At 50.7% G+C, this 22,514-nt stretch overlaps 1 protein-coding gene across 6 annotated transcripts in view; it reads left to right on the top strand.

The window, feature by feature from the left end:
- Positions 1-1,050: 1,050 nt before the first annotated feature.
- The window catches only part of Tnrc18 (trinucleotide repeat containing 18), a 91,907-nt gene continuing 70,443 nt past the window's right edge, over positions 1,051-22,514 (top strand). For 4 of the 6 annotated variants that reach the window (XM_013120452.3, XM_013120450.3, XM_013120451.3 and 1 more), the window contains exons 1-2: positions 1,051-1,437; positions 3,259-3,689. In XM_013120452.3, coding sequence (XP_012975906.1) covers positions 3,503-3,689 — 187 coding nt within the window. In that variant the 5' untranslated portion in view covers positions 1,051-1,437; positions 3,259-3,502. The remainder of the gene's footprint in view (positions 1,438-3,258; positions 3,690-22,514) is intronic. The other 2 variants (XM_005079961.4, XM_040751280.1) reach the window with 1 other exon arrangement.

Below are 22,514 nucleotides of genomic sequence, written 5' to 3'. Positions count from 1 at the left end.
CTTAATAGGTTTCAGAAGGCCCCGTGGAGAAATGCTAATAGGGCTGAAATGTCAGAACCAAGAGGGATTCAGCTCGCGCTCCGCCGATCTAATCCTTTTTTTCTGCTCTGGTTTTTCTTGCGGGGTGGGGTGGAGGGGAAAGGAGGGGCGCCCACGCCAAAAGGGGCTTTGGGGAGGGGCGCGCGGTGCGCACTCGGCCGCAGAGCCCCATAGCCCGGGTTTCTATAGGAACCCTTTTTATAAGATGCAACTCACCGCTGCCGGCCGCCGCGGCCTGTCCAAAATATTAAATAGTAAAGCCTTCTGACACCGCGTTTCAGGGAGGGGACCCGCAGGCTGGGGCAACAGGAAAAAAAAGGCCTTGTCGTCTGCCCACCCCACCCGATCGCGACTGCTGGGGGGCAAGGAATGAATCGCTTCTTTATTTTAAAAGAAAAAAAAAGAAAAAAAAAGCAGGCCTTGTTATTTCGGCGTCTGAACTGCGCGCTGTGGAGTGGCACCCTGGAGAGGGAGCACCGGGCGCGGGCGCAAAGAGCAGCCCGCTCGCTCCCAGCCCTTCCCGGCTAGCTTGTCACCTCCTCCCGCAGGAGGAAGCTGACAGGAGGCCTTGCAGAGCCCGGGATTGCGGCGACAACCATCTTCCTCTATTTTGATCACTCAGCCCAGACGCAGGAGGAGGGGTTGGGATGGGGGGAGGGAGAAAAGGGAGAAGAAGGGGGGGCTGCAGGAGCTGGTGAGGGGGAGGGCTGCCTAGAAACGGCTCGGAAAAATTCTCACCACCAGTTTTGATCATTCAGCCCCGCCGTGGGGAGCCTGGAAACTGCTGGAGCCCCGAGGTCCGTAATTGGTTTTATAGGAATGGCTGAGGGCCAAGGTGTTTACATGCGCGTGATGGGCGGCGCGCGGGGCCAATGCGCTGCGGCCGGGGGCTGGCCCGAAGGGGGGGCGGGCACCCGGGAACAATGCGTGTTTCTTCGCCTGCGAGGCTCCCCTCCCCCAGCCCCCTCCAACCTCCCCCCCTCTGCTTTTTTTTTTTTTTTTTTTTAGATCCAGCGAGAGCAACTTGAAAGGGGGGTTGTGTAATGTACCTTTTCCAATCCCGGGCTGTATATGGAGATTTGGGATTCTTTAAACCGGCGCTACCTGGATTTTATTAAAAAGCGGGGAGCTCGGCGGGAGGAAAGCTGGCTTTTCCGGGGGCTGCGGGAGCGGGGCCGCGGGAGGGCGGAGGAGTTGGCGCGCCGCGCGCCCGGCCCGGGGAGCGGTTTTCTACCAAAAAAAGGAAAGGCGGGCAAAAAGTGTGAGGCGGCTGCGGGTGGCGGAGGGGGAGCGGCGGCCGAGGGATGGCGGGCAGTACAGGCGCCTAGCCGCGCCGGGAATCGCGGCGGTCGCCGGAGTCGCCCTCGGAGCCTGGAGCCCGGAGCCCCGCCGAGCCAGGTACGCTCCGGGCCCCGTTGCTCCCCAAACTTGTGCAGCGCACCCGTCGGGCCCCTTAGGCAGGCAGTCCCCGAAACTGTCGGGGTCCGTAGAAGGGACGCGGAGGGCAGGAACCTGGGGGAGAGGGCGCGCCGCTGCGCCTTGAGCTCCCAGCCTGCAGAGTCGCCGAGGGCGGCGGTTCCCTACTCGGTTCTCGGCAGACGGCGGGCTAGCCGGGGGACGCCGAGACAGTTTCGATTATAGGCTGTTTTTAATTAAAAGCCGGAATTCAGCCATTTTAGCTGCATTTAAGAGGAGCAAAGTAGAGGAGGACGCAGAGGAGCCCCGCAGATGGCCTCGCCAGCTTCTTGGCTATCGCAAAGGTGCTCCATAGGGCTTTACCCCCGACTTCCTTAAAAGTGGGGTGCCTGGGTAGTGCCTTTTTCAAAACGCTGTCCTTAAAGAATATTATCTTTAAGTACATGCGGGAAGCTTCTCTCGTCGTTGAGACACGTATCCCGGGCTGTGGCAATGGTAGATTTTTTTTCAAAACTAAACGCGGATCTGGTAACCAGAGCTTGATGAGGAGCGAGGGAGGGCGAGAGGAGAGGGGGTGTTTGTAACCAAAGCTACGTTAAAATAGGCGTCCTTAGCAAAGTTGGGGGAAGAGGACTTTGGGGTCTGGCGCAGGGCGGCCACCCGGGAGCCCGTGGCTTTGGCTTAGTCCGCGGTTGCTCCAGAGCCCCGGGCCTCCCGGAATCAGGATCTAGAGTTGCCTAGGGCTGGTGGATGGTCTGCGAGGGAAGGGTGGGCTCTCCGAGTCCTCCTCCTGCTCCCCACGGGAACAGGAAAGCGACAGATCTTTTAAACAAACAGCTTAAACTGGAATTAAGAGAGGTTTTTACCCGATGCTGGCGAGGCGCCCCTTTGCTGGCCCGCTCTCCTAAGGTTTTCCTTTGTAGGTTATTTTGGGGGTGTGTGTGTGTCGCAAAGCTAAGAGTAGAAGCCAGATCCTAGGAGCCCCTTCTTTGGTGATCCCCAAATCCTCCACACCAGGCCACGTCTTCCCGGCCTCGGGATTCCCAGGCCCGGGCGTTGAAAATGAAACCAAATCTTGTTTTGAAGGAGTCTTTCCAGTCTGCGGGCGAGAATGCCACGTTTCGGGGACTCGGATTCTGCGATTCCCAGTGGCCCAGCGGGGGCAGCAGGAGGGGGCGGTGATCTTCCATTAGAAATAAGCCTGTTTTTGTATCTGACCTTGGTAAACTACAACAAAAAGCCGCGAAACCGAACACTTTATTATATTATTATTACTATTATTTTTGCGGCTCACAAGGGGATCCAAAACTCAAGGGATAAAAAGAGACGAGGGCCCCAAAAAGGTTAAACATTAAACTTTGCGGATCAGATAGTGGAAAGGTGTTATGGACACATTTCGACCAACTACTCTAAAAGAGTTCGCAGTTTTAAACCCCTAGAGCATGTGACGCCTGGAAATAAAGCACTCTTCTGATGTGGATCTTGCTAGCTGAACGGGCGCGGTCGGCTGAGTGGCCGTCCCTACTTTCGGGAGGACTTAGTCCAGGTTGGGATGCAGCGCGCCGGGGTCGCTTTTCCGAGCCAGACCCCTGGAAACCCCGAGCTGCTGGAGGAAGGACCATAGGTCTTTGCATTTCGCGGAGAGGGGGCGGCTACTCCCGATTATATTTCTGGCCACCAGTTTGGTTCTCTACTCTTCGACCCTGAAGGGCGAGGCGACTTTTCTGAAACTTGTTTTCTTTTTTTTTCTTCCCCCATTTTTCCCTTTCCTCCTCTTCTGTGTCTTCTGCCGCTCTCGTCAAGACGCCGTGTGCGCCTCCTCGCGCATCTCTGCTCGGCCGCCCGGAGGGGACTCATCGCGGGCAGTTCGTGCGCCCCGGGCCGCTGGCCCGTGGTTGAGCGCAAGCCCCGCTGGCCGCCGCCATGCACGCCGCGGAGCGCCCGCCACCCGAGGACACTAGGACTACATCGAGGCCGAACTTTTAAGTCCATCTGAAGCAGGCCAGCGGGCCGGGTGGGGAGGCTGACCGCGGCACTCCCGCGGAGGATGGATGGCCGAGATTTCGGGCCCCAGCGGTCCGTCCACGGCCCCCCGCCGCCGCTGCTGTCCGGCCTGGCCATGGACAGCCACCGCGTGGGTGCGGCCACCGCCGGACGCTTGCCCTCCTCGGGCTTGCCAGGTCCCCTGCCTCCGGGGAAATACATGGCTGGTCTCAACCTGCACCCGCACCCGGGTAAGTGTTGCTCATTGCGCTGGCACCCACCCTCCTGCCTTGAGGGGGATCCTGGGGAGGGAGCCAAGGGCAGACCTTCGAGGCAAGAGCTGAAAGCCTCTATCCTGTTTAACCGGGGTGTACAGGAGGCTCAGCTCCCAGCGCAGAGGTCGGTCCCGAGGCTCTGTGAAAACAGTCTCCGTTTCTGTCCCTGGTGTACCAGATAGTCTCAGTGTCTGCAGAGTCAGAGCCACCCTGGGGGAATCCCAGTCCAAGGGCTCTTTGAGGAAGTGGAGTTTGCAAAATAATAATAAACGTAGGCGAGAAAACAACGTGTCAGCTCCGCATCCCCGGAGACACACGGTTGCAGATTCTTTTCTTGGAGAACTCCCTTCGTTGCATGGATGGGTTTTGGGTTCTGTCCTTTCGTGGAGCCGCGTCCGGGGCGGTTCAACAACTCGGAGTGTGGGTTGTGGGGAATGAAGGAGAATAGCGACCCCAGTTTTAGGAGCCTGATCTGTGGTGAACCCTTAAGATGCTGGGGACCCTGGTTATTTGGGAGAAATGAGTGTACCAAGGTCTGTATAACCCAGCCACCAGTCCAGCAGAGCCCGGGCTGCACTGGAGCTGCACTGGGTATCCTGCGGTGACTGAGAAGGCCCATCCCCTCATCGGTTTCCCCTGGCTACTCGGGGAGCAGAGGGCCAGGCAGGGCCAAGCCAAGCGTTGGCTATCGCGCGCCGGGAGAGAGGGAGCCTGGGATCTGCAGACCTGCTTGGTGGCGGCACCGTGAGCGAGTCCCCTCCTCCCCGGCCGCTCCTCGCTTCTGCGCCTGGCTTAAGAACAACTCCAGCTCTTCCTTTAAAAGCACCACTACCTTGTCGATTTCCCAGGCAGTCTGCTCTTCTTGTCCTTGGAACAAATCTTAGAACAGACACCCTGACGGCCGAGAGCCACCACTTAAGTATCTCCCCCTGCCTACCAGGGTGACCAAGGCTTGCCGATTTAGCTTCTGCCTTTGATTTTTCTCCTGGAACTTTTCTAGAATCGGGAGTCCGGGACTCAGCGGGACAAAGGGCCTTTGTGAAGCGCCTGGCGGGGGAGGGGCGAGCGGAGATCCCGCCGGCGGGGGCGCCGGGACCCGGGTCACCTCCCCGGGTGAGCGCGTGCCCCTTGAGAGCTGGAAGTGCATTCGCACGGGGGTAGTGGTGACAAGACCAGATTCGTACAGGAATGGTGCCCTGTGACCCAAGTGGGGCATCAGAGACCACTCCCAAGGCATGATTTGGGGATGGCTTTGGGATACAAAGGCCATTTGGGCCAACTCCTCTTGAGTCATTGGAGGTTCATGGGTGTGTGAAGTTGCATGCTTTTTGGGGTCCCTGGGTTAGTTGATCTGGCTGGAGGTGGTGGCAGGGGCTCCTCTTGTGGCCTGGGAATCTGATCTGGGGTGTTCCTGGCTGGCTGAGTCTCAGCTTGTCGCCTGCTCCAGGGCTGCCTGGGATCTGGCCCAGACCTGGCTGAAAGCAGCGCCGACAGCCACTCCTTGCAGCCGTTCTAAGTGCACAGCCTTTTCCAACCCTGGTAACAGCATAGTTCGACTGCCTCCCATGCCTAACCTCCCATCTGGTGGATGGGGTGGCCGTGGTGCAGACTAGGAAGTCCAGCTGGAAGCTGCCTTGGAATCCTGTGTCGTGGCCTTCTCTGCTTGGAGCTGTGTGACTTATGCACAGGGTGGCTTGAGGGCGTGGAGGAAATGGAGGGAAAGCCACTGCAGTCCCCCTGAGGCCTCGCTTACCAGAGAGGGAAGAGTGGAGGGCCTCGAAGCCCTCTATTACTTCCTGCTGGCTCCATCTGTACCCGGCTCCAGATGGGGGAGAGAGACCGGACCCCAGGTCAATGCCCAGAGCTGAAGCTACACTTAATCCCATTAAGCACGACATGGGACTGCACCCCATTCAACCCCTAGAGCTGGTGGTGACAGAGACAGAAGACACCTCCCCCTCTCGGCTTTCTTTGCGGGGTGCAGGTGCAAGATCTTTTCCAAGGGCACCACCCTGTGCTTTTTCTGGCTGCCAGCTCCTTAGATCTCGCCAGCCTCCTCAGGGCCATCTTTATTTGCTTACTTTGGTATAAAAAGCCAGAGAAGCTGAGCTGTTTGCCAGGGTCACACAGCCTGGAGGGAAGAGGGTATTTGTTAGCAGTGGGCTGGTCCCATTGGGGGGTGTGGATGTGCCTATGGCTGCCTGGGTGCAGATGCAACTGTGAAAGCCCTCTAGGCAGGGGGAGCTTGGTTTGACAACCTTGAGGAAGGAAGAAGGGCTGTGGAGGGAGGCAAAGCTGTCTGCTCCGACATGGTTTTGACTAAGAGCTCTAGTCCCTCTCTCAGGTGAAATAACATAAAGTGAAAAACCAAAACCAAAAAGAAATGGGGTGCCAAGTATGGAGGCTCACACCCACAATCTCAGTACTCAGAGAGGCAAAGGCAGAAGTGCGTGTTGAACACACTCGAACACACACACACACACACACACACACACACACACACACACACACACACACCGGTTTGGATCAAAGCAAGGGTGGCGGCTCCTTCCTTTTCCTTTGCCGTAAGCCCTGCTGTAGTTTGAGCTGTCACAGCCTGTCAGTGAGATGGACCAGTGTGTGGGAGCTGGGGGCCCTGGGAAGGATGTATCTTTCTGTTAGGGTGCTGTTGGCAAGATCTCACACCTGGCTACTTATTTTCTCTGAACCCACACCCTGGACTGAATGAGGGGTGGGACTCAGATCTGGACACAGGAGGCACTGCACTTTGACCTGGTCCTTTGACAATAGGTAGCTAGCCATGGGCTCCAACTCTGGAATCCACCCGGTTAACCTACTGGGCTGGATTTAGAAAGATTAATCAGGACTGGCTGGTGGAGACAAGGACTCCAGAAGATAAGGGATTTGTTTTTTCTTTCTTTCTTTATCCTTGAACCCTTCCTTCTTTGGTCAGAGGCAGCAAGGGAAGGAAGGCATGGGGAAGGTTCTGGAACCTAGAAGAGCCCCTTCGGTTCCCTGGTTCTTGGAGTGGTCACCTCCTGTTCTTTTTCTTCTCTTTTTACATTTTAAATTTGTGTGCGTGCGTGTGTGCGTACGTGTGTGTGTGTGTGTGTGTGTGTGTGTGTGTGTGTGTACACGTATACCCCACTGCAGAGACCCGAGGAAGACAACTGGCTGGAGTTGATTCTCTCTTAGCCTGTGGGTCCTAGGGTGGAACTCAGGTGTGGCTGTGTGCCACTTTACCCTTTGAGTCATCTGAGTCATCTTATCGGCTCCTTTTGGTGCTTTGGCTACCTAAGCCTTGATTTTCTTCCTTCCTCACTGTTCATTTGCTTAGCAAATGACTTCCAAGCCTTTCCTGCTCGAAAGCTGGGGCCTGGAGCTGAGGCAGGAAGGGCTTTGCTCTTCCTTGGGGCTCACTTTCTAGTGTGGGAGCCAGGCAATGAACGGGAGGAAATCATTGTAAACGGGGACACAGACCATGTAGGAAATAAAACGCCCTGGGTCTGTTCTGGCCCTTGGGGTGAAGGGCCGGGTCAGAGGGCTTGACCTCAGCCATCCCAAGAGTGAACTCTTTTGTGTGTCTGAAGAGCAGAAGGGTTGGTAGAATGCAGAAGCAGAGAGCTTGGTGAGGTATCAAGGGTTTGAGAGCCCTGGGATCAGTCGACCCAGTGGGAGACAGAGTGTATGGGGCGGGGCAGATTTTGCCTGTCCCTGAAGACCAGCAATGAAGTCTTGGAATGTTAAACAGCCGATTTTACCAAACTGGCCTGGACGCTTAAAAAAATGGTATGCAAGGCGAAGGTAGGCAGAGATCGGTGACTGCTTAAGAGACAGCGGGGGGAAAAATGTCCGTGGCTACAGGCAGTGTGCAGCCCGAGATTGAATCTAGGTTTAAGGGAAAAAACTGCTCCAAGGATCATGGAGGCAGTTTGGTGACACTGGAATATGGGCTGTAGATTAGCGGAGCGTGATGAGTCCATGTGTGCTCCTGGACACCAGTAACTGCCTGGGCTGTTTAAGCACTGTGTTTACTCTTTGGGAATTAGGATACTGAAGTATTTAGGGGCAGGGGACCCATGTCTGCCGCTGTCTTTCCAATGGCTGGGGCAGGTGAAAAAAAAAAGACTACTTTGAATTTAAGTGTTCGGGCATGTTTGTGGGGGACAGCAGGTAATGTTAGACAACAAAGAGGTGTGGTGGAGTGAGGTCATCATAGTTACCATAACTATTTCAGACTTAATCTGAATTTGAAATTCTTCCAAAGTAGCTTATAAGGGGGGTGTTTCCCAAAATGGCTTGGTGAGTAAAGGCACTTGTCAATAGACCTGAGTGAGGATCTGAGTTTGATCCCCAGGATCCACATGGTAGAAGGAGAGAATGGATTCTGGAGAGTTTGTCCTCTGAACACACACACACGCACGCACGCACGCACGCACAGAGAAACAGACGGATTTTGGTCAGAGATGTTCATAGAGGATGGAAGGAAGATTGGGGGACAAAATAGAGTAAGGCACTCAAGGCTTTCAGTTTTTTTTTTAACAGAGTCCATTGTGTAGCTCTGGCTGCCTGGACTTCACAGTGTAACCAGGCTGGACTCCATCCATCTCAGGAGATCCATCAACCCCACCTCCTGAGTGCTGGGATTTTAAAGGTGTGTGCCACCATGCTTGACTTTCTTTACTTTTAAGACAGAGTTTTATATAGCCTAGGCTGGTCTGGAATTTATGATTCTCCTGCCTAAGACTCTTGAGTGTTGGGATTTTAGGAGTGTATATGGTAATTGCCTGGGGGTGGTGGGACATTCTTATATTTTGTTGGTGTTGATGACTTTTTTTTTTTGAAGAGAGGGTCTACTGCTGGTGGGTTTCCAATTCACTACATAGCTGAGAATGACTTTGAACTCATGATCTGCCTCAGTGTCCAAGGGTACAGTGTACAAGCTGCTGTCCAACCTGATTTTGCTTCCACCTCACGATGTAGTATTCGGTCTAGATTCTAGATCATCTCTGCAGGCATTCCAGTATTGACTACCCATGTGTGAACCCTGGGTTTGAGCCCCAGCCCTGCATTGGTGGCATATACTTTGTAATCCCTGCTTTCCTGAGGTGGAGATAGTTTGAGGCCAGGTTGGGATTTGTGAGACCACTATCTTAAAAATAAAACCAAAAGAACAACAGGAACAAAAATAAAAGAATAGCCTACCATCTGGAGTTAAGCCTCCCCCATGGTCCTTTTATTTATTATTTTTGTTTTGCTGGCAACAAAACCCAATGCCGTATGCACATACCACAGAGTCAAATCCTCAGCCCAGGAAGGCTGAGGTCCTTAGCATACCTATTGCCCAGAGAGGCCTGGCATCTATCTTTGGTGGAAGTGAAAGCCATCACATAGTGAGATACTGTCTCAAGATAAAAAGTAGTGTTGGTGATGGTGTGGCCTTTAATCCCAGCACTTGGGAGGCAGAAGCAGGCTGGATCTACACCAGCCTGGTCTTCAGAGTGAGTTCCAGGATAGGTTCCAAAGCTACAGCAAAAAAAAACAAAACAAAGCAAAAATCAAAAAAAAAGGAAAAAAAAAAAAGCAAGCAAGTAGGACTGTGAAAATGTAACTCAGTGGTAGAGCACCTGCCTAGAATCCCCCAGTGAGGGGCTGGGGTGTGGCTCAGTGGTAGAACATCTGCTTTGAATCCCCTAGTGAGGGGCTGGGGTGTGGCTCAGTGGTAGAGCACCTGCCTAAAATTTCCCAGTGACGGCTTAGGGGTGTGGGTCAGAGGCTCTAAAACAATTTTACAGCTGTAGATAGCTTCAATCTTTTGATAAGAAACTGATTTATCTGGTGACTGTGTGTGTGTGTATTTATTCAAGTGTATGTTCAAAAGGACAATTTGTATGAATCACTTCTCTCCTACCATTTGGGTCCAGACAACTGAACTCAAGTCATCAGATTTGAGGCAAGTTGCCCCCTGAGCCATCACACCAGCCCAGACCTGAGAGTGAAGTCTTGATTTTCTGCCTTTGAGTCTCAATTTTCCCATCTACAAAGTGGACCAATTAATACTGCAAACTTCCTGGCCTAGTGACATTTGGTGGAGCAAGCTCAGGCCAGGTGCCTGACCCAGGCACAGTCCTCTGTAGAAGTACTAAGAAAGTGATTGCTGTAATTACGGACCTCATTAGCGGCTGACTCCCAGATCCCTCTGGCTCACCCACACCTCTCCCTGGGCTTTGGAATTCCCTTCTAAGTCTCCCTGGCTGGAACACAGTCCTTAGCCACCAGGGGCCAACCTAAGCTTTTGTTTTATTTTGGGTCTGATGATAGACCCCAGGGCTTTCCAGCTACCACTGGGTGGTTCCCTGGGCCCTGTTGCTTTTTTATTCTTCTCCCTTTTTGTGTAATAGTCACACTAAAATGCTTCCATTTTATGTAGCTCAAGATAGCTTTCCACTCCTGATCCTTTTGCCTGCACACCCCAAGTGCTAGGGTCACAAGTGTGCGCTAGCATACTCATGCACAGCCTTAAAATACTTTCATCTCAAGTTTCTGGTTTATTTGACTCTTTTAAGGGTCTCACTGTATAGCCCAACTGGGCCTAGAATTCACCATAGCTCAGGTTTGCCTCAAAGTTAGGATCTTTCTGTTTTAATATTGCCTCACCCAGTGGGGTATGCCTTTAATCCCTGCATTTGGGAGACAGAGGGATCTCTGTGGAGTTGGAGGTTACTCTGGACTATATATTGAGAGAGTTCCAGGCCAGCTAGGGCTATATAATGAGACCCTGCAAGTAGCAACATCTCCAAGGCAGGACTAAGTATATAGCTCTGTTGAGGCTTGCCTAGAATGCACAGAGCCCTGGATTTGATCAGTTGCACTAACTGCTCATGCTCGTAGTACTGGGCTGGGAGATAGATGGAGACCAGAGTAGTTCAAGTTCATATTCCCTTGAGTACATAGTGCATTTGAGGTCAAGCCTGCCTCAAAGAAGCAAACCAAGCTGGGTGTAGTGGTGCATAATTTTAATCCCAGCACTCGGAGGCAGAGGCAGGCAGATCTCTGAATTTGAGGTTAGTCTGGTCAACAAAGAATAGCCAGGGCTATGCAGAGAAACCCTGTCTCAAAAAACAGAGTATTAAAAAAAAATAAAACGGAGGGGCTGGAGAGATGGCTCTGCAGTTAAGAGCACTTGCTGCTCTTGCAGAGGCTCTGGGTTCGAATCCTAGCACCTACACAATAGTGCCCATCTGTAACTCCAGTTCTTGGGGTCTGACCCTGTCTTTTGACCCCTGTGGGCACTGCATGCATGTGGTGCATACATATACAAGGAAAACGCCCCTGTGTTAAAAAAAAATAAAAAAGGAAGTAAAGTAAAATGGAGTATGATAATAGGATACCCTGAGAGATGGTTTCGAGGGTTAAACTATACAAATAAAACATTTTACACTGTGCTTCATATGTAACAGGGACCTAGTAAATGTTTATTATTATGGGAAATACAGTTTTACCCCTTCCCTGATTCTACCCCAGTCATCATCTATATGGAATATAGTTTTGTTTTAGCCAGTTTTATACTGTGGCTTTGTAGATTTTGTCCCTAGGGTCAATGATGTAATAAAATTAACATTTTCTGGAGTTACCCCTTTTTTTTTTTTTTAAGACTTTCTGCCTCCCAATTTCTGGTTACAGTTTATATTTGACCTTGTCTCTTCTTGAAGATCCTAGGCCTGGATTGTTCCATCCTCCTTCACCAGGTTGCCTGCTGCTCTTCCTGGATTTTGAGGCCTTCCTGTTTGCTGCGTATGTCCTTGCTTCTATGGAACATGTTCAGCAGTAGCTTTCTGAGACACGTTGTTTTCAGGGCAGATCTTCTGAGGCCAAGTGTGCCTGGAAAATTCCTTTTTCTACCCTGACATGTTACTGTTTAGTGAATGTACTAACTTCCACTGTACTAATGCTACTTTTAAAGTTGGGACGCTGTGTGCCCCCCTTTGGTGGTGCCTGTGTTGTGAGCAATTATGTGTACTTATTTTTTATCCATTGACAGTTTCATTCATGTACATAATGGATTTTAGTCATTTTATCCCCCAGTGCCCGCTCTTGTCCTCTTACCCTTTTTGAAACTCATCTTCCCCAAACCTCCTTCCGAGTTTCATGGCTTTTTTTCGTGCATGACCAACAGTTTAATTAGAGTTTCTTTCTTGAGCTTGGGTGGCAGCTTACTTATAGGAGCAACTTAACCAGTGGCCACACCACTGAAGAAAACAACACACCGCCCCCACAGTAACCGTTAACTGCCCACAGACCCTCAGAGCCCCAGCCCCCTGGAACTCACTTTGTAGAGCAGGCTAGCCTTGAACTCAGAGTGCAGGGATTAAAGGTGTGGGCCGCTCGCTTTGAATGTTGATTTCTGTATGCAGAGTGCCCCTCCTCCAAATGCTTGATGTCTTTCAGCGCCTCACAATAGTGACACATGTGGCTCAGGAGACCCCTTCCTAGCTGTGTGGGCTGGACATCTTGCCTGGCTGACCCGCCGTTTTCTCTCTGCTAAAATGGTGACAGTTGCTTTTCATGACTGTGTGGAGGCTAAGTGTGTTTCTCGGCACAGAAGCACCTAGAGTGTTGCCTGGCTCTGCGGTTAGGGGTTTTCTTTCCATCCTAGTTGTCTGGAGATTCTGTGTACAGTGACTGCTGTCACCTCCTTTTGTGTGTGCTGAGCTGCATGCCCCGGCAGCCCGTCAGTCTTACAATTCAGTTCCTCCGATCTGAAGTTGATTTTGAGTTTCTGTTTTTATTCATATTTGATCATTTCCCGCCCACCATTCTTTCCCTGTGCTAGGGGTAAGATGTCTTGAGGCCCCGCCCCCAAAAACACATTTTCTGTATCTTTTCTTTTTTTCCCTGAGACAGGTCCTTGATATATTGCCCCAGCTAGCCTGGAGCTCATGATGTAGACTAGGCTGGCTTCAGACTCACAGAGATACTGTATCTGGGTCTGCCTCCTGTGTGCTGGGATTAAAGGTGTGCACCTCCATGTCCAGCTTTACCTTTTCTTTAAAAATTTTTTTTTGTATTACAGGTCTGTGTGTATGTGTGTGTGTGTGAGAGAGAGAGAGAGAGAGAGAGAGAGAGAGAGAGAGAGAGAGAGAGAGAGAGAGAGAGAGAGAGAGAGGGAGAGGGAGAGAGAGAGAGGGAGAGGAGAGATTGGGAGGACAGGTTTTGGGAGTTGTTTCCTGTCTCTCTTCCTTGGGCCAGGGATCTAACTCAGATTGTCAGGTTTTGCTACAGTCACCTTTACCTACTGAGCCGTCTTTGCTTCTTATGTTTTGGTTTCTTGAGACAGGGTTTCTCGGTATAGTCCTGGCTGTCCTGGAACTCTGTAGACCAGGCTGGCCTCAAATTCACATTACCACCACCCAGTTTTCTTTGCCTTTTTTGCCTTTGTGTTTCTCAATCTTTCAAGATGTATTTAATGGGATTTTCTAATCCTTCACGATAGTTTTTGAATGACTCATTTTGAATCACACACACACACACACACACACACACACACTTTTTCATGCTGCCCAGGCTGGCCTCAATTCAATTTGTAAGTGAGGGCAACCTTCAGCTTCTAATTTTCCTGCCTCCATCTCCAGGGAACCCTGGGATTATAGGTGTGCACTAGCACAGCCAGTACTGGGGCTAGAACTTGGGTCTTCCTGAATGCTAGGCAGGCAGTCTCCTTAGCCCTGTTGTCATTGTCATTATAGCATCATGTTCTCCTGTTGTCATTGTCATTATAGCGTCATGTTCTTTCTTGGCCGACTTGTTAGTTCTCGTGACTTGGATAGTGTGATAGTGACTGTATTGTGTGTGTATGTGTGTGTGATATTTTTCTTGCCTTCTCTCTGTACCCTCTAGGTCATCTGTCCTCTCTGTCTTCTGGTTGGAGATGTGAGTTATCTGTCTGGGAAGTTTCACTGAATTTTAAGAAAGAAAGGAGGCGCCGGGCGTTGGTGGCCCTCGCCTTTAATCCCAGCACTCAGGAGGCAGAGACAGGTGGATCTCTGTGAGTTTGAGTCCGGGCTGGTCCGACAGCCTCCAAAACAATACAGAGAAACCCTGTCTCATAAAACCAAAAAAAAAAAAAAAGAAAAAAAGAAAGAAAGGAGGCTGGGCCTTAGTGGCACACGTCTTTAATCCCGGCACTCAGGAGGCAGAGGTAGGCGGAATTCTGTGAGTTTGAGGTCAGTCTGGTTTACAGATGGAGTTCCAGGACAGCTAGGGCTGTTACACAGATAAACCCTGTCTCAAAAACAAACAAAAAAAAACAGAGAAAGAAAAAGGAATACTACAGTGCTTGGGAGGTAGGAGCAGGAAGGTCAAGAAAGAATTCAAGGGTAGCCTTAGGTCTATATCAACGTGTCTGAAAAATACAGACAGGTAACCCTTGCTGCTTAAGTGTGAGGACCTGAGTTCGGATCCTAACACCCATCCAAAAAGCTGGGCAGGGCTGTGTGCGCACTTCCCATAGTTGGAGTGCTTTGGGGCATGAAGACAGGAGGATTGCTGGGGCTTGGTGGCCTCCAGCCTGACTCCAGGTTCAGTGTGGGAGTTGGAGAGTGAGAGAGAAGGCCACCCAACCCATGTTATCTCTGTAAAAAGATACTGGGCACTCCTGATTGTTGTTTTGGGATAGCTGTTACTAAGTGGGTGACCTTGAGGTCTACCCCTGCATCTCAGCCATCTCCCCCAAGTGCCCAGATCACAGGGCCAAACATATCTGTTGCAGGCTTTTGCTACTTTTTGGCCTTGTATGACTCAGAAGTGAGAGTACTTTAGCTGCTTAAGCGCCTGGGTTTCTGCCTGCCTCTGCCTTTGCCTAAACCCAACCCTGAGAACGCCTGTCCTTTTAAAAGTTAAACTAACCATTGTTATCATTTGAGATAAGGGTCTCTGACACACTTAGCCTTCTATAGGTGAGTCTGCTTTCACCAGCAACACCTGCCTCAGCCTCCGGGGTGGGGAGCCTATGGGGGGTGGGCAGAGCTGGGATTACAGACGTAGAACCCCCCCCCCACACAATGCATTCCAGCCTTTTATAGTTTCATCTTTGTCAGTATAGACCTGGGAGACCCCAGATTCTTTCATGGTGCAAACAGGTCGCTAGGTATGGCTCCCCAGGCATGGCAGACAGCCAAAGGAAGGCCTATACGGTTTCCCACATGCCTAGCCTGCAAACAACACAAACCAAATTCCGCCCAAATCAGCTGTGGTCTGGAACACTCCCTGCCCCCTGGGCTTTAGAGATGCGAAAGCCTCCAAGTTTGGAGGACCAGAAATATTCTGTAGTTTGATTGTCTTGTGTATTTGCTTTGAGAAGGAGCTCACTCAGTTCCTCCTGGCCTCCAACTCCTTGGGATCCTCCTGCCTCAGCTGTTCAAGTGCTAAAATCAGGGGCATAAGCCATCATACCTGACTAGTGCTTTTGTTCTGTCTTGGTTCTGGGGATGGAACCCAGGGCTTCATTTCTGCTTAACCAGCAGTCTGTCATTGTACCACATTACTGGCTCAGTTTGTTTTTGGATTGCTGGGGTGATATGTGTCTCCAAGCCTGGTTTGTGGGTTCCAGGGATCAAACTCGGATCATCAGGCATGGTGGCAAAGCTCCTTTATCCACTGAGCCATCTTGTCAACCCAGAGAAGGAATTCTTAATTCTGAAGTTGTCTAATGCTTCTGTTTAATATGATGCCTCACTCTGAACTTTCTGCTTTGCCTAAGCAGTCCCTGGAAGTCTATCCGTCCCTAACTCTTCCACTCCTGAGGCTGGAGTGGTCCTTAGGGGATGCATTCTTTGCATAAGGAAGTCCCTCTGTAATTACCTGCTGATTGTGACTAGTCTGGAGCCTTCAGGGCCCAGGCTGAGTGGACCTATTTGCATATCATTGGTTAAGCTGGTCTTGACCTCTCCCTGGGAGCCTTTGATACTCTTTTTTATTTAAATCTTAAGCAACTACTTTTTGGGGTAAGGTATCCGGTGTGTGGGGGGGTGAGACAAAGCCAGTGTACCCCAGGGAGGTTGATACATTTTGTGATGGTGGAGGGACGTGGATGGGGGAGGGTGGGCCGAGGGTGTAGTTGTTGGGTTTCAGCTTGAGGGGCAGTTAGGTGGTGAGTCTGGGATGGGCTTTATCTCCCTGCAACCAGCCCATTGGACCTCCTCCTAGGGTGGGGCTGTTTTTTTTAGGCTGGCTTTTGCCTTAGCTTGTCCCTTCAGCCCAGAGGAGGTGGCAGCCATAGGTTCCCCAGCTGCTGTACCCAGAGAGCGCAGGGGAAACGTCCATACCTGCCTCCCCAGCTGCTTCTCTCACCTGGTAAGTGTCAGAGCTCAAGGGACCCCAGAGTTTCAGGGTCTTGCCTTCTTAATCATCATCTCACTCCCCCCCCCCCCCCCCCGTTCTCTGTGTAGCCCTGGCTGACTGGAACTAGCTGTGTAGACCAAGCTGGCCTTGAACTCACAGAGATCCGCCCACCTCTGCCTCCTGAGTGCTGGGATTAAAGGTGTGCGACGCTGCCGCCGCCACTGCCACCTCCCCCTCCCTTCAAGGGTTCTTGCCTTTTTAAAAATTGACTTGCATGTCAATCCCTGCTACCTCTCCCTTCCTTCCTCCCCCAGCTCCCCCAACCTCCCACCCAATCCCCACTCCCGTTTCCCAGGGAGGGTGAAGCCCTCCATGGGTGATCTCCAGAGTGTGTCATTTTGTCCAGAGCAGGGCCTAGGCCTTCCCCCAAGAGTCCAGACTGAGAGAGCATCCCTCATTTTGGAATGGGCACCCAAAGTCCATTTGTATGCCAGGGATAGATACTGATCTACTACCCAAGGTTCCATAGGTTGCCGAGGCCTCCTCACTGACACCCACATATGGGGGTCTGGATCGGTCCCATGCTGGCCTCTCAGCCATCAGTCTGGGGTCCAAGAGCTCCCCCTTGTTGAGTCTTGCCTTCTTAACTCCCTTGATTATTTTACAGGGGTGGGAAGATTGCCTGCCTAGGGTCACACAGCTGGCAAATGAAGCATCCAGAAGCCAGGATTTAGCTGCCGCTGGGAAGCTGGGCGTGGGTGGGGCCAGCGATTGGTGAGAGGGGTTTTTCTTACTAGAGTCACTTTAAAAAAAAAAAAAAACACTACTTTTTATTTATTTGCATGGATGTGTGCCAAGGTGTACACGTGGAGGTCAGAGGACAGTTTGTAGGAGTCAGGTCTCTCCTTCCCCCAATGGATCCCAGGGATCGAACTCAGTCGTCGAACTTGGCAGCTGGCCCTTTATCCCCTGAGCTGCAATCAGCGTGCACACATGCCTGTCATGACAGACAGCTTTTGGGAATTGGTTCTCTCTTCTCATTGTTGGATCACTCATGGCTGGAACTCTGGTTGTCCGGCTTGCTTGGTGAGCACTTTTACCACTGAACCATCTCACCCATCCTGGACTCGACTCTTACTCATTTACATGCCTTGCCTTTTTGTAAATTATATCTGTGACAGAGTTAAGGGGATTAGTCAAAATCTAAAGCATCCCAGGCTTCTGAAAGTTCTGGTTATTGCCACATGTACCTTTGGACTCCCTCCTTCATGCCCTTTCCTGTACTCAGTGTCTCCTCACAGGGACCAGCACATGCTCTATTGCCCAGAATCCACAGCTCTCATTTTGTTCTGCAACTGGAACTAAGCGGTCCAGGCTGGCCTTGAACTTGCTCTGTATCCCAGGCAGACTGAAAGTGTGTTCCTCCTGCCTCAGCTTCCCAAGTGCGGGGGTAACAGGCTTAGGTTTTACCCATCCTTCTCCTTCCCTCCAACCCTCCCTATTTTCATTTCTAACTGCACAGTGCATTCAAACTGTATGGCCATCTTTGTCTCCTGACTTTCTCCCTCGCCGAGCCCCTGGTACCTTCAGCATCCTCTTTCCGTGAATTGATGGTTCTGGGTTCCTTATCACCACGTCCTTCATGCAGCATTTGCCCTTTTGCTTGAACAGGTGTCACAATTTTTCTTCCTTTTTAAAGGCAGAGTAATACTCTACTGCCTAGGCATGCCACAAATTTGTTTACGCACTCGCCCACTGAAGAACTCTTGGACTATTTTTGTCTGTGGGCTATTTGAGAACACTGTTGTAATGCTTCTGGTGTGCAGGTAACCGTTCAAGTTCCTCCCAGAGGTTAGCATTACAGGCCTGAGCCTCCAAGCTTGGCTTGCATTTTGCTATTTGCCCTTTAAGACAGGGTCTCTAGCCCAGGTTGGCCTTGAGCTGGCTATCTAGCCAAAGATGAGGCTGTGAACTCCTGATCCTGTCCCCACCTTCCCAGGCAAACACCATGTCTAGCATTGTTGTTTTTCAAAAAATTTATTTACCTTTATTTTATGTGCATTGGTGTGAAGGTATCAGATCCCCTGGAGCTGAAGTAACAGAGTTCTGAGCTGCTATGTGGGTGCTGGGCATTGAACCTGGGTCCTCTGGAAGAACAGCCAGTGCTCTCAACCACTGAGCCATCTCTCCAGCCTCTTTGCTTTTGTTTTTTTCAGACAGGCTCTGACCGTGCAGTGTGAGCTGCCTTGTAACTTCTGGGATCACAGGTCGGCATCTGTACACACAGTTTGGATAGTGTAGCTTTAGAAGTCCAAGCCTGCTTCCATATTGTTGGGAAGGACTAAAGCCACTGTGGCTGGCTTCCCTGCCATGGGCCTTGGGAAGCAGCATGGGGCAGGCAGGGCATTTAAACAGGGAAGTGAGGCATGTGGGCTGTCTGAGTGCCTCATTAGCTGGAGCTGTTTGAGAAAGGGGTGGGGAGGGATGGCCTCATTCTGTGTGTCTGTGTCATGACATGAATCCCTTCCAGTGTCTAACAGGTTGGATTCCCAGCTGCTGTGCAAAGACCCCTAGGTGCTGAGTCCCAGGTGTAACCTTGGGAAGCCCTTCCTTTGATGGTTGGCTTCCAGGGTCCCAGTACACACCTGAGACCCAGAGACAGGAGCACTGATCTGAATATAGCATGTGGATTTCCTTCCTTCCTTCCTTCCTTCCTTCCTTCCTTCCTTCCTTCCTTCCTTCCTTCCTTCCTTCCTTCCTTCCTTCCTTCCTTCCTGTCCTGGAACTCTCTCTGTAGATCAGGCTGGCCTCGAACTCACAGAGATCCGCCTGCCTCTACTTCAGAGTGCTGGGATTAAAGGTGTGCGCCACCACCTTCGCTAGATTTTCTTACGTATTTATACCCCGATAAACTCTTGTAAGAGTAGACACAGTAAGAAATGAACAGTGATGATTAATTGCACAATAGAACAACCTGGGGTGGTAAGTAGTTCCTTGACTAATGTGCAGGAAGCTCTGGTTTTACAGCAATGCAGGCATGGTGGTGCACACCTGAAATCCCAGCACTTAGGAGGTAGAGGCAGAGAGAGGATCAGGAGTTCAAGATCATCTTCTGCTACCTAGTAAGTTTAGGGTAAGCAATGGGATACGTGAGACTGGGCTGGAGAGATGGCTGAGCAGACACAAGACCATTTCCTGCTCTCGAAGAGGACCTGAGTTTGCTTCCTGGCAGCCACAGTGGGTAACTCGGAACCACCTGTAGCTCTGAGGGCACCTTCACTCATGTGCACATACCTACATGCACAATTAAAACAATATAAGAAGACAATTGCAAGCCGGGCGTTGGTGGCGCTTGCCTTTGATCCCAGCACCCGGGAGGCAGAGGCATGTGAATCTCTGTGAGTTCGAGGCCAGCCTGGTCTACAAGAGCTAGTTCCAGGACAGCCTCCAAAACAATACAAAGAAACCTTGTCTCAAAAGAAGACTATAATAAGTGCACTCGGAACAAAAGGTTGCATCTTTGTTGTGTGGATGTCTGTGCACAGGCATGCCATTGTGTACTCCTGAAGGTCAGAGGACAGTTTGGAGAAGTTTTCCCCCTCCAACATCTGGGTACTGGTACTGTGTCAGCTTTTACATGTTGAACCATCTTGCTGGCTCACAAGTAGTGTGACTGTGGCTTCTCATAAAATACCTATTTATTTATTTGCAATGAATTTACTTCATATCCCAAGGTGGTTTCAAAATCAAAGTCCTTCTGCCTCTGCCTCCAGTGTGCTGGGTTCACAGGTGAACATTGCTAAGCAATCTTATGTTGTTTTCAGCCCTCTCCCGTCTTTCTGAGATAGTTTCATAGAGCCTAGGTTAGCCTAGAACATGCTAGCTATGTAGTCACTGATGACCCTGAACTTCCCATCCTCCTGCCTCCACCTTTGAAGGGCTGGATTCTAGGTGTGGGCCACTGGACTCTCCACCCTCATCCTTCTTTTGGGAATGATATGAGACAGGTTGACAAGATGAAGCACATTTGAGCTTAGACACGGGAGGGGTACCAGTGATGAATGAGTTACGGGTACCATACACTGTGGCTTGGACGCGCTGGCAGGAGAGGTGCTTCACCTACGGGCAGAATAGATGAGAAGGGTGTAAGATTCAATCAGGCTATACAGAACGGCATGGGATTTAAACTTTACCCATTGTTTATTTCTGGCGTGTTTTTCGTCTAGCACTTCTGGATTATGGTTGAAATCCCAAATAGGGTCAGCTTCAGGTTTCCTCATGAGGATTGCACCCCGTCACCCCCGGTGTATTGAGGCACCGGAGGTGATGAGGAACTGTGGTGGCTGGATTTCCCCGTCAGCCCTCGGTGATCCGGGCAAGCCACAACGGCTTTGTTTCCTTCGTTTTCTCCTTCATAACTGAGTGCATCATGACTAACTCCTTCCGGGATGAGTGCGGGGTTACAGGAGCGGGTGAGGTATGTGCTTGGCACACAGCCTGGTGTGTAGGAAATCGACTTGGGAGAGTTGGGAGTTTTATGAATGTCATTAAATCTTTGTACAGGAAGCTGAGACACCCAAAGCAGGCACCCATCCTGACTGTGAGCCGGTGGCCCCTTGTTAACCCCGACTTCTGAAGCCCTGTTTGTCGAAGTGCTGGGGATGGAACCCAGGGCTCCATGCATAATGATTCACACGCTCTACAAATTCAGCCCAGCCCATCTTTTTTTAATTTTTAAAGTGTGTGTGTGTGTATGTTATATTAGTTTTTCAAGGCAAAGTTTCTCTGTGTAGCCTTGGCTGTGTAAGTGTAGGTTGGAGAACAACTTTGTCATTTCTCAGGAAGCTGTTCATATCTATGAGGCAGGGTCTCTCAATGGCCTGGAGTAGGCTGGCCGGTTGACTGAGCCCCAGGGATTTGCCTGTATCTATTTCCTTAGCCTTGGGACATGGGTGTGTCACTACATCTGACTTGCGGGGTATGTGTGTGTGTGTGTGTGTGTGGTTTTTCACCACAGGGTGTCTTTGTGTAGCCCTTGCTATCCTAGAATTTGCTCTGTAGACTAGCCTGACCTCGAACTCACAAAGATCCGCCTGCCTCTGCTGGGATTAAAGGTGTGCATCATCACACCTGGCTATATTTGGCATTTTTATTTGAGTTCTGGAGATTTGTAAGGCACTTTGCTTGACTGACCAAGCAGTCACCTCAGTCTGTTTATGTTTTTAGGTGGCCAAGACAGGCCTTGAACTTGAATATGCTGTGTAGAGAGAATTATTGGCTGTGCCACCTAACTCAGATGAGTCATAGTTTTCTGTCTATTTTCCTCTGTTAGTTGCCTAGGTGAGCCTGGAATTCACTTTGTAGCCTAGGCTGGCCTTGAATTTGACACCTTCCTGCTTCTACTTTTTGTAGTGGGATTACGGGCATGCGTCTTTAAGATAATTTTATTATTTTATGTTATTTTGCCTAAATGTATATGTCTGTACCATGTGAATGCCTGGGTCCCACAGAGGCCAGAAAAGGGTGTTGGTTATGAGCCACTGTATGGATGCTGGGAACTGAATTCAGATCTTCTGGAAGAGCAGTCAGTGCTTTTAACCACTGAGCCATCTCTCCAGCCCCCTGGTTTGAGTCTTTTTTTTTATTTTATTTAATTTTATTTTGAGACAGGGTTTCTCACAGGAACTCACTTTGTAGACCCGGCTGGCCTTGAACTCAGAACTCATAGGCATCTGCCCGCCTCTGCCTCCAGAGTTCTAGGATTAAAGGTGTGAGCCGCCGCCGCCGCCGCTGCCGCCACCACCACCCAGCAGAAGTGCTTGGAATTTTGATGCCGCATAGAATGTTCTGATCTTGGAAGCTGGTGCTTGGATGGCATAAGTACTTGGATCTTTTGGTGGGAAAGACATTCACAAGCGTGAGGACCTGATTGCTATCCTGCACCTTGTAAAAAAACAGAGGAATCACCTGCCTGGAATCCAGGTGCTGGGAAACCTGAGACAGGAGGATCCCTCTGGCCAGCCATTCTTACTAAATCAGCACCAAGTCCAGGAGAGACCTTGTCACAAAATAAGATGGGAAGTGATTGAGGGAGACGTCTGAGGTCACCTTCAGGATCCGCATGCACAGGTACACATAAGGGCGCACACACATGCGTGAGTGCACGTGGGCACACACACACACACACACACACACTATACAATTCAATGACAGTGTGTTAATAACTTAGCCATTCAGGTCCTCACTTCTCATCTGAGGAAGCATAAGCAGTGTGTGGGTGTGTATGGCAAGGGGACCGCCTCAGATCCTGACCTTGGAAGAGTCACTTAGCCAGTCGTTTGTGACAACAGCTGGCACTACATGGCACCCTGTGGCAGACAGAGCTCAAATCATGTTACAGATAGAAGCTTCTTGCATCTTTCGGTACACCAACCTTGGAGGGAGAAGATGGTAAATGCATTA

This window comes from Mesocricetus auratus, unplaced genomic scaffold, assembly GCF_017639785.1.
Source record: "Mesocricetus auratus isolate SY011 unplaced genomic scaffold, BCM_Maur_2.0 Super-Scaffold_100008, whole genome shotgun sequence".
Taxonomy (NCBI): Eukaryota; Metazoa; Chordata; class Mammalia; order Rodentia; family Cricetidae; genus Mesocricetus; species Mesocricetus auratus.
Note: the sequence above shows the minus strand (reverse complement) of the source record. Positions and strands in the feature narration are given on the sequence as shown.